Source organism: Polypterus senegalus, chromosome 8 (assembly GCF_016835505.1).
Source record: "Polypterus senegalus isolate Bchr_013 chromosome 8, ASM1683550v1, whole genome shotgun sequence".
Lineage (NCBI taxonomy): Eukaryota > Metazoa > Chordata > Cladistia > Polypteriformes > Polypteridae > Polypterus > Polypterus senegalus.
Genome location: NC_053161.1, coordinates 71,137,279 through 71,153,466, shown reverse-complemented (window position 1 = coordinate 71,153,466; position 16,188 = coordinate 71,137,279). Strand labels below are relative to the sequence as shown.

At 39.4% G+C, this 16,188-nt stretch overlaps 1 protein-coding gene across 2 annotated transcripts in view; it reads left to right on the top strand.

Moving 5' to 3' along the window:
* The window catches only part of nr2c1 (nuclear receptor subfamily 2, group C, member 1), a 57,956-nt gene extending 42,302 nt beyond the window's left edge, over window positions 1-15,654 (top strand). For both annotated transcript variants that reach the window (XM_039761254.1, XM_039761253.1), the window contains 4 exons: window positions 3,670-3,809; window positions 8,191-8,328; window positions 10,771-10,876; window positions 15,342-15,654. In XM_039761254.1, the coding sequence (XP_039617188.1) occupies window positions 3,670-3,809; window positions 8,191-8,328; window positions 10,771-10,876; window positions 15,342-15,516 (559 nt within the window). In that variant the 3' untranslated portion in view covers window positions 15,517-15,654. The remainder of the gene's footprint in view (window positions 1-3,669; window positions 3,810-8,190; window positions 8,329-10,770; window positions 10,877-15,341) is intronic.
* The last annotated feature ends 534 nt before the right edge of the window (window positions 15,655-16,188 follow it).

The window sequence follows — 16,188 nt, the reverse complement described above, 5'->3', positions numbered from 1 at the left end:
TATCCATTAGTGTTTGGTACCATTCTAACAATAACTAATCTAGCTCGCAAAATTCAGTTTCTATGGCAAAATCACATGGTTTTTAAACTTTAAATCATAAATGGTGGCAGAGTAGCATTTTGCCATATTACTTGAAAATGAAGTAGAGGTTTTATGAAATAAACTATAAAGAGTAGGATTTTTTGTATAATTATTTGGGATGATTAATGTGAAAAATAGATACACACACACATCTCTCAGAAACTAGTTTTCTGATTCTGTTATAGCTTAGGAATATAATATAATGGGCCTTAGTTATAGTTACGAGGGTTAATTGGATGCATCAGGAGTACTATGTATATATAAGGTTTGGAGTATGCACTGATTTAGCGTATTGCTGCACTCGCCAGACGTCAAGCCATAATATTTATTTATTTTTTATTACTTTACTGGCTCTCCTTACTCTTGAACATAACATACCTTAACATTTTATATGCCTGCTTTAAAGGATAAGTTTGATTTTTTTTTTTTCAAGTTGAAGTTATTTGTTCACAAACATAATATATATGCATTTGCCACACAAAATTGTTTTCTGAAGTTAAGTATTTTGTATAAATTTAAAAAAAAATCTTGCTCTTACTGGCACTTTACAGTGGAGGCTAATGGGACATGGGGCATTCACCAAACAATAAACAGCAATATACACTGAATCATGCATTCCTATAAAGTGATATATACAACTTTTAAATTTGCAGGCAGCACATTTAAGTGGCCAGTGGAATGAATTGAACGCTGTGAGCATTGTACTGAAGAGAACAGGTGAAATGAAATGGTACCACGAACTATGTACATTGTTCAATTCTTCTTGAAGTGGGCTGTTGTGCTGACACTTCCCCGACTGTGTTTTGTGAACTGGGGTGTAGCAACACATTGTGGTCTGACCTCAAAGAAAACACCCTAGAACTCCAGAATATTGCGTGTATTTCACCATCAGCCCGCCACACCCCCCAAAAATAGATATACACAAGGGCGCTCAACAATCCAGTCCGGCATGAATTTGGACATATTTTATATAGCACTAAGAGGATTAAGAACAAGCTAACAGAATAGGGAGTACTGTGTGCATTCTAGAAGGCTACTTGCTAACCACATCTTTTGAGTTTGGTCTAACTTTTCTTGGTCTACTTCACATCTCAGTTTCCACATGGCTCCCCCACCTCATTTCTTTTTTTGTGCAGGGCAGCTGCTCCTTTTCAATTACTGCCAGCCACGTTTCCCTGCATGATGACAGCGTGAGCTTGTACAGTGGCGCTGCACTGCTTGGGGCATTCATTTGCATGAACTGCACGTCCCATTTCTCTGCACAATCACAGCTGAAGCAAAAAAGTATGTGCCCAAATACAGAAATAAAAAAAAAACCCAACATATTGGCTAATTTTTTTTTTTTGTGTATAACATAACCCAATATCAATCAAATACGTCAAGGCATTTTTGAGGTATTTAAGTTTTTTAATGTAGGAATGTTTTTACCCCTAAATATTAATATATCGAAATATCCTTTCTAAGTGGGTACCTACTGACTGATGTACTGAACGGGGGAAAAAGTATTTTTGTTGAGGAGTAAGTCTCCACTGTTCTACAGTCCAGTGGTGGTGTGCTTCACACCACTTAGATACTGAGAGAATGAGTCAGTCATTTTTGCATTATTTATATACACATTATATTGCCAAAAGGTTTGGGATGCCCCTCCAAATCATTGAATTCAGGTGTTCCAATCACATCCATGGCCACAGGTGTATAAAATCAAGCACCTAGGCATGCAGACTGCTTCTACAAACATTTCTGAAAAAATGGGTCGCTCTCAGGAGCTCAGTGAATTCAAGCATGGTACCATGATAGGATGCCACTTGTGCAATAAGTTCATTCATGAAATTTCCTCACTACTAAATATTCCAAGGTCAACTGTTAGTGGTATTATAACAAAGTGGAAGTAATTGGGAACAACAGCAACTCACCCACAAAGTGGTAGGTCAAAAAAATCACAGAGCAGGGATCTACAAACTTCATGTGGCCTCCAGATTAGCTCAGGAAGATCTTCATGGAATGGGTTTCCATGGCCGAGCAGCTGCATCTGTGCAATGTAAAGCATTTGATGAAGTGATGCAACGCACACCGCCACTGGACTCTAGAACAGTGAAGACGTGTCCTCTGGAGTGACGAATCACACTTCTTTGTCTGGCAATCTGATGGGTGAGTCTGGGTTTGGCGGTTGCCAGGAGAATGGTACTTGCCTGACTGCATTGTGCCAAGTGTAAAGTTTGGTGGAGGGGGGATTATAATGTGGGGCTGTTTTTAAGGGGTTGGGCTTAGTTCCAATAAAAGAAAATGGAAAAATGTTTGAGCATACAAAGCCATTTTGGACAATTTCATGCTCCCAACTTTGTGGGAACAGTTTGGGGATGGCCCCTTCCTGTTCCAACATGACCATGCACCAGTGCACAAAACAAGATCTATAAAGAAATGGATGAATGAGTTTGGTGTGGAGGAAATTGACTGTGCTGCACAGAGCACTGACCTCAACCCGATAGAAAACCTTTGGGATGAATTAGAGCAGAGACCGTAAGCCAGGCCTTCTCGTCCATCATCAGTGCCTGACCTCACAAATGCTCTCTTGGAAGAATGAGCAAAAATACCCATAAACACACTCCTAAACCTTGTGGAAAGCCTTCCCAGAAGAGTTGAAGCTGTTATAGCTGCAAAGTCTGGGCCGACCCCATATTAAAGCCTATGCATTAAGAATGGGATGTCATTAAAGTTCATGTGTATGTAAAGGCAGGCATTACAGTACTTTTGGCAATATAGTGTATATACTAGGGGTGTGCCCACCTGGCCACCTATGGCGGCCCAAACCCCTGTCAATAGCTTGCTTCATTTGTTATTGGTTCATGGTGGAATTATTTGTTAAAAGAAAAAGAAACTTTTAACAATATGATCTTCTTACTGCAAGACAGCCGCGCTACCATTGCACCACATATGTGGCTCGTCAATTGCTAACACACTACTGCTCTCAGCGGAGCAGATGTGTATAATTTATTTTTTTTTCATGTTAAATTGGTTGTATTGACATGAGAGTGTCATTGTTGTATTCTCCTAATGAAGGTGAGAAAAATAATATATAGATGTATATTATATGATCTTTGGCTCTGAGGAAAAATGAGTGCTGCATCAGAAATGTTGCACTATTTAGCTAATCTTTTTATAGAGAGAGAGAGAGAGAGAGATACATGTATAGTGGTAGGCATCTGGCTGTACTAAGATCAACAACACACCTTCGTTAACAGAAGATAGTCTGATTTAATTTAACAACAGCGTCTTCCAACTTTCAGACAATTTATACCATGGATTAAAATAAAAATTTAAAAAGAAACTCAGACTGTGACATTAATATATGCCATTCTCTTTAGTACTACTTTGTGGGAAACCACGACCTATCCTGAGAGCAATGGATGCAAAGCAGGAACCAAGTAATAAAATGATTTGTTTAAGGTTTATGCTGGTTGCTATAATTTCAATAGGGATACCATAACATTTGCTGTTTTTATATTTTAGCTTATTATATATTACCAACATTTCCCCATTTCATTTTAAATGTGTTAAAATTCAATTAATGCTGTTTATTTTTATTAACAGGCATGACCAAGACATAACTTTAGTAAAGGCTTGCTGGAATGAGCTTTTTGCACTTGGCTTGGCTCAGTGTTCTCAAGTAATGAATGTAGCGACAATTCTAACTGCAATTATTAATCATCTGCAAAACAGCTTGCAACAAGGTAAGAGGATTTTAAGAGATGTATTTAAAGTGTAATTTTTTGTACCCATATTTTTGTCATTTGCAAAAGTAACTTACAAAAATTATCTTTTGGGGAAAAAAAGATGGCGCTAGACTGATTTTCATGTGTTCATTCAAGAAGTACAGTATATTTGTGATTTATAATACGAAAAAAGCATATAGTATAGTCTGTGTGTCTTTTCTTGGTACTGTGTTGCTATCTTCATTCTGAGAAGACATTGTGGAGCTTGGCCCAGACACAGACAGGTGGACACATTGACGTCACCCAACATACGTTTATTATACATATTTACAGTTGCAAGTGCACCTCAAAACCCCCAAAGTCCCCCAAGGTCCTGGCCACAACAGAAATGCCTTACTTCTTCAGGCTGCCTCCTTCCAGACCTTGTCTTCCTCATTCCTGACTCCAGCCATCACATGGAGGGAGGCAGCCCCTTTTATAAGCACCCAGATGTGCTCCGGCAATCTCCCACCGACACGCCCCAGTGTGGCGGAAATGCCGGCTGTATCCCCAGAAGCACTCCGGGTGTCCCTGCATGTCTTCCCCCCAGAACTTCTGGGTGTGGCGGAAGTGCTGAGGTCCAGGGCTCCCAAGGCAAAGCTCTGTACCCGTGGTCCTCATAGCAACCAGGGTGGTCGCCCCCACGTGGTTTGAAGTGGGCGTACGCCCTCTTCCGGTCCTCCAAGGCGTCCCGGCCGGGTCGCACCCCCCAGCTATCTGCCACAGTGCCCCACCACCAGAGAAGACCCGTCGAGCAGAGCGGCTCGTCCCCCGAGGGCAGCTCATCCCCGAAGTGGGTCCTACTACTTGTCCAGGGTCCAATCCGGCACCCAGGAACTTGCCTCTTTGGCACCCTCCCTGAGGTCTTTGCACCCCTCCAGTTGGAGCTACTTGCACCCTCGTAGCCTCCGCCAGCTACTGCGCATCCGGGGTCCGGTCCTTCAAGACAAAGAGACACAGGGGCAGAGCCGCTGCCTAGACACTCTCTCCTGGCGTCCCTCTGTGCTACGCACTGGCAGCGCTTCCCCCTCCGACTGGCACCCCGCGACTTGCCTTTTTGGCACCCCCTCCGCGGGTTCCGTGTCCCTCCTGTTGTCACAACAGATGGGACCGCCTGCACTCCTATTCTCTCCTCTGATATCCTGGTTTTCCTCTGTCTCTGCAGAGGACGGCCATTCTCCGGACGTGAGTGACCTGCCTCACGTCCTCCCTTATCGGAGGAACCGGCATTCTCCCCTCGATTCCTCCCTTTTTTCGTGGACGCCATGACGGTCCGGGTCTGTGCATGGCAAACGCACAGATCCAGCCCCGTCTGCATCCGCACAGAGCGATGGGAGACTGCTGCGGGCTCTGGGCGTAGGGCGCTAGGACCCAGGGCACTCATCAGCCCCATCCTGCCAGCCCTCTCGATCTTTCTTCCTCATCTCGCACACAGCCCTCACCGCCGTGTCCACTGTCAGAGAACCCCCTACTCAGTTCCGATCATTCAAATCACGGGCCTTTTCGGTGGGCTCTCCTTTATGCTTTACGGGGTCGGCTTTACTCACCGTCCCGGTCGTTCCGCTCCGGCTGAAGAATCCAGCGTTGCACCATCCTGTCGCCGCTCTCAACAACTCCACTGACGCGACCGCCTTCCTCTCCAGTTCCAGCAACTCTGCCCAGAGGGCACGCAGCACCTGTAGGATACTCCCTGCGGACTTAAGGCACACCTTCAGTTTGCGCAGGGCCACAGGCAAGGACAGAAAGTCAACCGATGGTGGGCTTACCTGTCCGTCAGCAACACACGTTGGCTGCTTCCTGTGGGCCTTTCCCTTTGGCCCATTCGGGTCTCTCCCTGGCACGTGATGGACATTCCTTTGTCCCGCCTCCATCCACTCATCGGCGGGCCTGTAACACACACCGTCCAATCATGTGCCTGTCACGGGGAAGGATTTCCGGTCTGCGGCCATCATGTCTTCCTTCTTCCTGGCTCGGCAGCAAGCTCTTGTTGTTTTGAGTTGCAGCGTCTCCTCTTTTGCAGCTGTCGCCGTGCTGTCGAAGCCCTGCAGATCAGCATGCATCTGCCACTGACGCGGATCCGGACAGTCCCTGCCTGTAACACATAAAACACGCCGCCGGCTGCCGGTAAGCAGGAAGCTCACCTCCCAGGTCCTGTCCAACCGAGGAAATATCCTCGGCGTGGCCTCATTAGACGTAATGCCGTCCCGGGTGCCTCCAGCGACAGCGTGTCTGTCAGAGCCCGCTGTTGTCTTTCTGCCAAGCCAGGGGAACACGGGCCTTCTGCAGACCGGTGGCGGTCCGTGGGGTAAGTCTCACATTTGTGGGTGCCCCTGCTATGCCGGACCGTCCACAAAATTATTTTTTAACGGGGTTTCCATCTGGGATGCCATTGTAGAGCTTGGCCTGGATACAGACAGGCGGACACATTGACATCACCTAACACACGTTTATTATACATATTTACAGTTGCAAGTGCACCTGAAAACCCCCAAAGTCTTGGCCACAACACAAATGCCTTACTTCTTCAGGCTGCCTCCTCGCCTCCTCCCAGACCTTGTCTTCCTCACTACTGACTCCAGCCATCACATGGAGGGAGGCAGTGCCTTTTATAAGCACCCAGATATGCTCCAGGTGTGCTCCCACCGACACGCCCCAGTGTGCTGGAAGTGCTGGCTGTATCCCTGGAAGGGTGTCCCTGCACGTCTTTCCCCCAGCACTTCTGGGTGTGGCGGAAGTGCTGAGGTCCAGGGCTTCCAAGACATCGGGGCGCCCCCGGTAGTGACCACGGGCCCCTACAGGGTCAGGCTTCAAAGCTCTGTACCCGTGGTCCCCATAGCAACCAGGGTGGTCGCCCCCACGTGGTCTGAGGTGGGTGTACGCCCTCTTCCGGTCCTCCAAGGCGTCCCGGCCGGGTCGCCCCAGCTATCTGCCACAACATGCAAACAACATTTCCATTCTGCTATGTACAAATATCCGCAAACCTGAATGTATAGTGCAAACATACATATCTGAACCTAATATCTAGAGATTAGACCGTGTTTTCTGTTACTAAACAAGCAATATAGTCAGATTCCCACCTTTGGCTACTTCAGCACCAAAACATCTGTCAGCACTGTGTACCGGTGGGGTCAGAGAAAGACTTGAAATGTTATTTTTAAAAAAGAACCTACCTCTAACATTTGAAAGCTTAGTTTAAGATGGAAATTTAATCTTTTTTCAGTTACTAAGAATTACAATCAGGCTGTATTTCTATTTTTCTTTTTTTTTAATTGAAATTCCAAATCATTAGAAGAGTTTCCATCTATTATTTACTAAATATTTAAAAAGATTTACAAGAGTTATTATTTTTAATGAGTTTACTATGTTTATTCTGTCTCAAACAAAAAAGAAAAAATGTAACTCACTATGGTTTATTTAGTAAAATTATTTTGTTTAAAATCTGGTGCTGAAAATGGAACATTTCTTTCCTATAAAAATACTCATTCAGTACTCTGCATCGAGCCACAGCATTCATTAAATACTCGGTATCGGTATCAGTTCTCAAAAGATAATAATACTGTATTACATCCCTAATATTTTCAAACGGGTTTGTGCTCCATTTAAGATATACGTATTAAAATGTAGTTAAATATATCTCAAAATATATATCAAGGTATCTAAATATTTTGGTATCTTTAAAAAGACAATAAACTGTTTCAAGATATCTAAATATCATTTTCAGATACCTGAAATACAGTTAAAGATGTCTCAAATGAATATACGGATTTCTCAAAACAGCTTTCTGTTATTCTCAGATATGTGAAATTCACTTCCAGATATCCCTTCATGCACATTTTAGAATATTTTAAAATAAACACAGTCCCATTGAAATAATATCTGAAATTGTACAGAAAGTGAGTTAAAGATATAGTATATATTTAAATAAATGTGAGATCTCAAAATGCATACTAGATATGTTGAAATGCATCTACTATATCTCAAAATGTATTACAGATATCTTAAAATTTAAAGCAGTGTATTTATATCTCCTATATCTCAAAAGGTAAACTGCATACTGTATTATGAAATCTGAAATCCATTTTGAGATATCATTAAATATTAATTTGATTTTGGACAAAAAAAACAATTGTATGTTCACTTAAAATACTTCGCTAATACATAAAAATCAAGAATTGTTTCAAGCAACAGAGTTGCAATCGAGAAACTCAGTTTGGAAGATTTGAGAAAACAATAAGATCTCAGGAAGCTCTATTATTCTACCTTTAAATATCCATTTTAAGGGGTCAGAACTCATTCTACTTTTCCTCTAGCTCTGTATTTTCTCTAATTTGCTCTACTGTTTTGGTTTTTTTTTTAATAGACAAATTATCAGCAGAGAGAGTTAAACTTGTAATGGAACACATTTGGAAGATGCAAGAATTCTGCAACAGTATGGCCAGATTGTCTCTTGATGCCTATGAGTATGCATATTTAAAAGCCATTGTCCTTTTTAGCCCAGGTAAGAGAAGGTATAGGATAATAAACACTCCTATAAAGTTATACATTATGTCTCTATAAAAGTCTTACAGAAACTTACCATTATTGTTTCTGTCATGAATATCATTATGAATCTGTCAGTCTGTTAATTTACTGGGCTTGCTTCTTTAACAAAACTTCGGTTGGTTGCATATTACATGGCATTCCCCACTTGCAAATCTCCTTTGGGTGATTCATTTCAAGCCTGTCTTTCAAACATATTTTGGAATAGTAAAATGAATTATTTTAAGCAGAAATGAAAGCAAACTTTTTAACACTTTAAATGATCTACCAAATTGCACATTGCAGTAATCACTGCCAGATTCTAAACACATTCTGCATTTTTATTCAGAGCATAATTGTGGCATTACCTCTCCTGTGGTTTGAATGTTTGTTTGTTTTTGTGTTTTTTCTATTGGAATAACTTTACATTTTTTCATGATTTGGCACTTTTACAACCCCAATTCCAAAAAAGTTGGGATGATGTTAAAAATGTAAATTAAAACAGAATGCAATGATTTTCAAATCTCATAAACCCATATTTTTTCACAATAGAACATAGAAAACATATCAAATGTTTATACAGAGAAACTTTACAGTTTTAAGAAGCAAATAAGGTCATTTTGAAGGTCCTTGTCCCTTGCGCACAGAGATTTCTCCAGATTTTCAAATCCTTTGATGATATTATGTACTGTAGATGATGTGATATTCAAAGTCTTCGCAATTTTGTGTTGAAGAACATTACTTTGAAATTGTTCCACAATTTGTAGACTCGGTTTTGTGCAGATTGGTGAGCCTGTGCCCATCTTTACTTCTGAGAGACTTTGCCTCTCTGAGATGCTCTTTTTATACCCAACCATGTTACTGACCTGTTGACAGTTAACCTGTTTAGCTGCAAAATGTTCCTTCAGCTGTTTCTTTTTAGTACCACTTACCTTTCCAGTGTTTTGTTGCCCCGTCACAGCATTTTTGAGACGTGTTGCTGCCGGCAAATTCAAAATACGCTCATATTTTTCATAAAATAGTAAAATGTCTGTTGAATGTCTTTCAAAATTTGATGTTTTTTATGTTCTATTATGAATAAAAGATGGGATTATGAGATTTACAAATCATTGCATTTTGTTTTTGTTTACATTTTACACAGTGCCCCAAGTTTTTTGGAATTTGAGTTGTAAGTTGAAATAAATAAATAAAAATTCCAGAGGATGAATATTAAAAAAAAAAAAAAAAAAAATCAGAAGGATGACGATAGCTGGAAACTTTCCACTCCTTTTTGCAGCAGCTCTGTGATGCATTGTGCAGCACTATGATGAGAAATAGGAATTCCACTGTTTGTGATACTACCAATATGTGCTTCACCTTTTTCTTATAAATCTGAGATATTTTCAGCAGTTTTGTTAAAAAAGATCCTATGATTTTTGAGGGAATTAAAACCCTGACTGGAGCTTTTAAATAAGTTGTATTAGCTGTGAAAAGACATGCTGTTTAGATGTTTTAAGCAAGAGCTGCCTGTTGCATATGCATATTGAGAAATATATTGTGTTATCACGGTTTATCATTTTCTGTATCAAATGCATGTGTTAGTTGTTAATGTACTATTTTGTTTCTTTCCATGTCTGCCTTAAAAGAAGAGTATTAATAGTTTTGCATTGGCCTAATAAAACAGATTAACATTGGACAATAAAGCAGACACGGGGAAACACCGCAGGCAAGAATGTTACAATGACAAGTCCACACCTGGCTTATACTGTATTACAAAAGATAATGCAGATTGTTATGAAAGACAAATTTATCATGCTGCTGACACCATGCATGACTTGAAAGAAAATCAGATTAGGGTTTGTATCAATGTATACAGTTATAATAATAATAATAATAATAATACAGTGCTTTTGTAGTAGGTAGTATCTTGTATTTTAAACATGCTCCATGACCTCTGACACTTGATATAAACTAACGCAAAACTGTTTGTAGTGGGTAGGGCTGGAAGTAGTTCATATTATTACACTGTTTTGGTTCAGAAAGGCAAAGAAAAATTCAATTGAAGGCTGTCTGTTTCCAACATTGTTTCTTTCTTTTAAAATGTACAAATCAACCAGATCCCAAAGGCACAAATTATACTGTGTTGAGTATTACTTATTAGGTACAAAAATGTGATGAATTTGGATTGCTTATTAATCATTACCATTAGTGTTGCCTTGTTTTTTTATTGTTTTTGTATATCCTTTTTTGTTGATTTTTAAACCCTGATTTCAAAGCTTAATTACTTTTAGGATTACATACAAAAAAAGGTTTTACTTCACGCTTCGAATTGAGAACATTGTAAATGTGTTGACTAATAATACAGAAATTCAGTTACTAACCTACAGTTTGATGCATGTCTTTTGCGTACATTATTAAATGAACTTTTTTATGAATTTTTTAGATCATCCAGGAATAGATAATCCTCTACAGATTGAAAGATTTCAGGAGAAAGCTTACATGGAACTGCAGGATTACATCACAAGGAATTATCCAGAGGACACATACCGGTAAAAGCAAACTATATACTATAGATAGTTTACTAAATGCATCTTATTACTCTATGAATTACTAGGCCTGTGCAGCCCACTTGTGAAGGAACAAGGGGGTGTTATCAAAATGTGAAAGATACATGCTTATTCCAGTGTTCAGTTTAGTGAGTTGTCAACTAGAGTGTGGAGTTTGTTGAGCAATTACATTTTGTGATACAGGAGGTTGGAAAAGTGCCAGCTAGATATGGTTGGTATACCCTCCTCACATAGCATAGATACTCGAACAAAGCATTTTGAACAAGGGTGGTCTCTTTCCTACTCTGGAGTTCCAAAGTGTGAAAAATCTTGTGTGGGTGTGAGAATACTGACTCAGTCTTAATAGAGGACTTCAGTGTTCATGTTAGGAGTGACAGAGATAACTGCAGGGACATGATTGGGAGAATTGCCCTGCAAGATCTGTGCTAGAATAGTGAGTTGATATTGAACTTTCATGCTTTTCATGGAGTGCCCATAACAAATATCATTTTGAACACAAGAATGCTCATAAGTGTACCTGGTACCACAGCATGTTGGGCCAAAGGTTGATGCTAGATTTAATTGTATTCTTTGACCTGAGGTTACATGTTTTGGACACTTAGGTAAATAAAGAGCAGACTTGTCAACTAATCACCACTTGGTGGTGAGTTGAGTTCAAAGCAAAGATCATAGGCTGGATAGACTAGTGCAATCCAAGAGGAGTAGTTATTGTGTCCTGGGAAGTTCTAGCTGAGGCTTCTTCCAAGAGAATTTCTTCCATGGACAGAGTGCAGACATTAGCTCCAAATAGGCCTTGTTCAAGAACTCAATTGTGAAAGCGGCTGCTAAAAGTTGTGGTCTTAAGGCAGTCTGGGCATCTAATGGTGTCAACCCTAGGACATGATAGTTAACACTAGAGGTGATGGAAGCTGTCAAACTAGAGAAAGGGACCTTAAGGGAAATGTTGTCTGTGGAATCTCCTGACTTGGTTCAGCGGTACAAAAAGTGGTTGTGGAAACAAAAGTTCGAGCATGGGAGAAACTTGAAGAGCCCATGGAGAAAGAGTAATGGCTGGTCTTGATGCTGTTATGGCAAATTGTTTGACACATCAGAAGGGGAAAGTGTGACCTTACCCAACTGCATTAAGTAGGGATCAATCAATTAATCAATCAACATTTATTTATATAGCACATATTCATACAAAAAAATGTAGCTCAAAGTGCTTTACAAAATGAATAGAAAAATAGAAGACACAATAAAAAATAAACATAAGTCAACATTAATTAACATAGAATAAGAGTAAGGTCCGATGGCCAGGGTGGACAGAAAAAACAAAAAAAACTCCAAAGGCTGTAGAAAAAAATAAAAAAATAAAATCTGTAGGGGATGGAGAGGCGAAGGAACATTTTGAGCAATTGCTCAATGCAATGCACATGCCCTTCCATCTAGAGCATTGTTGGACACATCCATTTGGGAGGGCACCATCACAGTGGCCAAAGTCACTATGCTCGTTCGAGGACTCCATGGTGATAATGCTGCCAGTGTGGATGAGATCAAACCAGTGTTGAAAACACTACACATTGTTGGGATAGTTTGTTAATGTGTTCTATTCAGTGGTGCATGGAAAGCAGGTAAAGTACCCTAGGACTGACAGACTAGTGTGGTGGTCTGCGTATTTAAGAAAGATGATTAGAGGGTTTGCTCCAATTGCAGAAGGATCTTACTCCTCAGTCTTCCTAGTAAGGCCTATGCAAGGGTGCTGGAAGGTACAAGAAGAAGAATGTGGACTTCATCCTGACTGTGGAACAGTAGACAAGCTCATCTTCCTGGTGAAGTTGCTGGAGGGTATGTGGCAGTATGATAAACCAGTCCACATGTGCACGCATTTGAGTGACACACTGCTGGGTTTGTAGAGTCTGAGGTGACAATCAGCACATCCAAGTCTAAAGCCATAGTTTTCTTTTGGAAAAGAGGTGATTTCTCTCACCAGGTGACAGGCGACAACTCAACTTACCTGAGGAGTTCAGGTGTCTTGGAATCCTGTTTATACGTGAAGGAAGAAGGGAACGTGAGATTGACAGGCTGATTGGAGCAGTGGCAGCTGTTTTCTAGGTGCTGTACCGGTCTATGGTGGTGAAGTGGGAGCTGAGTCCAAAGACAAAACTCTTGGTTTACTGGTTGATCTACATCCATGTTCTCACCTATGATCAGGAGCTGTGGTTAATGACAGAAAGAACAAGACTGTGAGTACAAGTGGCAGAAATGAGGTTTCTGCCATGACCCTCACCAGGACAAGCGGTGTGAGAATAAGAGATGAAAGTATTTGCTTCTCAGGGGTTTATTTTTACAAATATGTAGGTGACAAAGTGTTGATGCAGTATATTTTTCTCCTCTCTAGTCTGCTGATGTTTAAAGGTATTTGATCATTATGTGTTTTAATAACATAAAACTGATAGAGTGGCATAGTGCTTAGTGATACGGAGAGTGGTATTAAAATCCCTGCCTGCTACCTGTCAACATGAAGTTTACACATTTTCTCTGTGTTCTCTTACTTATTTAAATGGAAGGTACCCAGGTTTCATCATACATCAGAGACATGTTTAAGTTTAATTATCTACTCTAAATTGGTGTGTATGGGTGAGTATCCTTGTGTATAGTCAAACAAATTAGGCAATGTACATATGGTGTAACATTAAGGTGCATACTATGCAAATTGGAGCATTTCACATTTTTATTTATTTCACCCAAAAGTCAGTTATTACATTTATGTCTGTTAAGTAGATTTTTAACAATGAGCCATATTCAGTAGTAATAAATATAATAGAATGTAATTCCATGCTTTAGTAAACTAAAATATGTGCTTTGTAATAGCACTTTGCATTGGAATTAGCAGTGGAGCACAAATAGGCTTGTGGTGGCTCAACAACTTTCATACATATGAGACTGCAATCCAAATGATGTGAACATGGCATAATTTAAGTGTATTAGTAGTAGAGGGTTTGCAGTGGGACTAATTGTTGTTCAAGTTTAATTAAAAATAACATTTTTGACAGTATACCGAAGAGTAATATCCAATAATTAGCAATTGAGAAATATCTATTAATATAAAATGACAAGTACTGGCATATAATCAGTATCAATATTACTGTATGAAAGGAGAAAACAAACTGAAATAAGTTCCCCAGCAAGCTGTTAATATTACTTAAAACTCAGTAATCTTTTAAAAGTACATAAATAAGAAAAAACTTATATGGTATATAAAATATAAATGGTACACAATGGGCACGAAGGTTTTGCTTTTGTTTGTGTATATCTGGGACTGAAAGATCAGGCTCTTAAGTAATTGAAGACTTCCACCACCTGACGCCACTGTCCATTTTTAAACCTGTCCTCTATGTGTATATCTGTTAGGGTAGCTGCGCCTTTTCTGTGTTAATAATTAGTTCACACAGCATATTTTTGCAGGTTGATAATGTTGGTTCTGAACAATAATAATCTACAGATAATATCATTCAATCAATTCATTCTTCTATATGCTTACAGAATTGATTCCTCTCCCATTTATTTCCAGAGATGTGAGTTTTTTGTACTGTTTTAGTTAGCTGACTCAAAGTGGCAGGACAAGGACACTGCTGTGCGAGCTGTCTGTGTGCCTGTGCATGTGCTGGCCCCGCTGTCACTAACTCAATTGCATTGGGCACTAGAGTGGCTGTCACATGAGTAAAAGAAAAAAATATATCAAATGTGCAAGTTCAAGTAACCGCTGTCAAGGTCAAAGTGAAGCAGTAAACCAATTCCTAGTTGAAGTTTCACAGAATGTTTCTCCATTTAAAGTGGATGAATTTGCAAGTTAAATACAATGTTTTGTGATATATGAAAACTAAGCTGATAAATTTCCCTTAAGAATAATTGTGCCACATCTCATCATGTATTTTTTGGGCATTGGTGAGTTGTTACATGAAAACAGATGGGCTGACGGACAGATGTGGGCTTCTGCAATAGGTGCTTTGCACAATATATGGACATGCACCTAAAAAGGTTACTGTGACTATACAGTAACTGAATAAAAAAACCTACAGGGTGGTCCAGATCTAATTATGCAATTATGAAAAGGCAAACACATTGCACCCGCTGTTCGACTGACAACCGTCTCCCTGCCATTTTGGAATGCAGGGCAGGTACTGCCATCTATTGGCAACAAAAACATTTTTTTTATGAATTCTCTATGTAAAACTTAAGTTATAATTTAATGAAAATTGCATAATTAGATCTGGACCACCCTATATATATAGTCAGATTGTTTGAAGGGTATTGTATTCATTTGTGATTATTTTATGTTGTTATCTTCTGCAAATTGGATTTTATTTTTATGTGTATGGTTTTCCTCTCCTTGAATATGCAAAAACTAGTACTAAAAGCATATTTTTTTTTCCATTATCAGTAATGTTATCTTAATGTCTTTTTAAAGGCTGTCAAGGTTGCTTCTGAGGCTACCAGCTTTGAGACTGATGAGTGCTGCCATTACAGAAGAATTGTTTTTTGCTGGCCTCATTGGAAATGTGCAGATTGACAGTATCATACCTTACATCCTGAAAATGGAAACTGCGGACTACAACAGCCAGATAATCGGCTCCTCTGGTTGAATTGAACAGATGGCATCAGGAGAATAGTAACACAAATAACTTTTGTACAGACCTGTAGCAACTTAAAGCAATTTCAATCAGGCAATCTTACTGCAAAACAAAGTAATCGTGAACAATAAATCTGGATTTTACCTTTTATGGATTCTTTTTTATTCTTCAAAGTCTATGTACAGTATTTTTGTGCTAATATAGCAAATGACTTGGCAGTTTTTGGTGTCTATAGACTATCATGTATGACTTTGCCCACTGTCTTAATAACAGTTATTGCAACATGTATTTGTGTTTACTCATACATCCACTGTTAATACAGGAAATGTATGTATGTAGATACAGTACATATTTCTGTATGTATTTGAATTTTATATATATATATATATATATATATATTTTTTTTTTTGTGCAGAAGTCCATATTAAAGAACTTAAAAGCAGCCGTTGCTTTCTGAAGATTGAAAATGAATATATAAAGATGCATTGGAGACATTGTTCCCTTTCTGTTAATAGTTCTTCTTCTTCCAGTGTTAGGGATTATACACTTCTAATAGATGCAAGTTTACATAGCTTTTTTTGGGAAACGTACCTGGTATTCAGTCTAGTAAAATGGAATGCATAAGAACAGTTTGAATATTATTAGTGCTAAGATTTATGAAAACAATAATATAACAGAAAATAA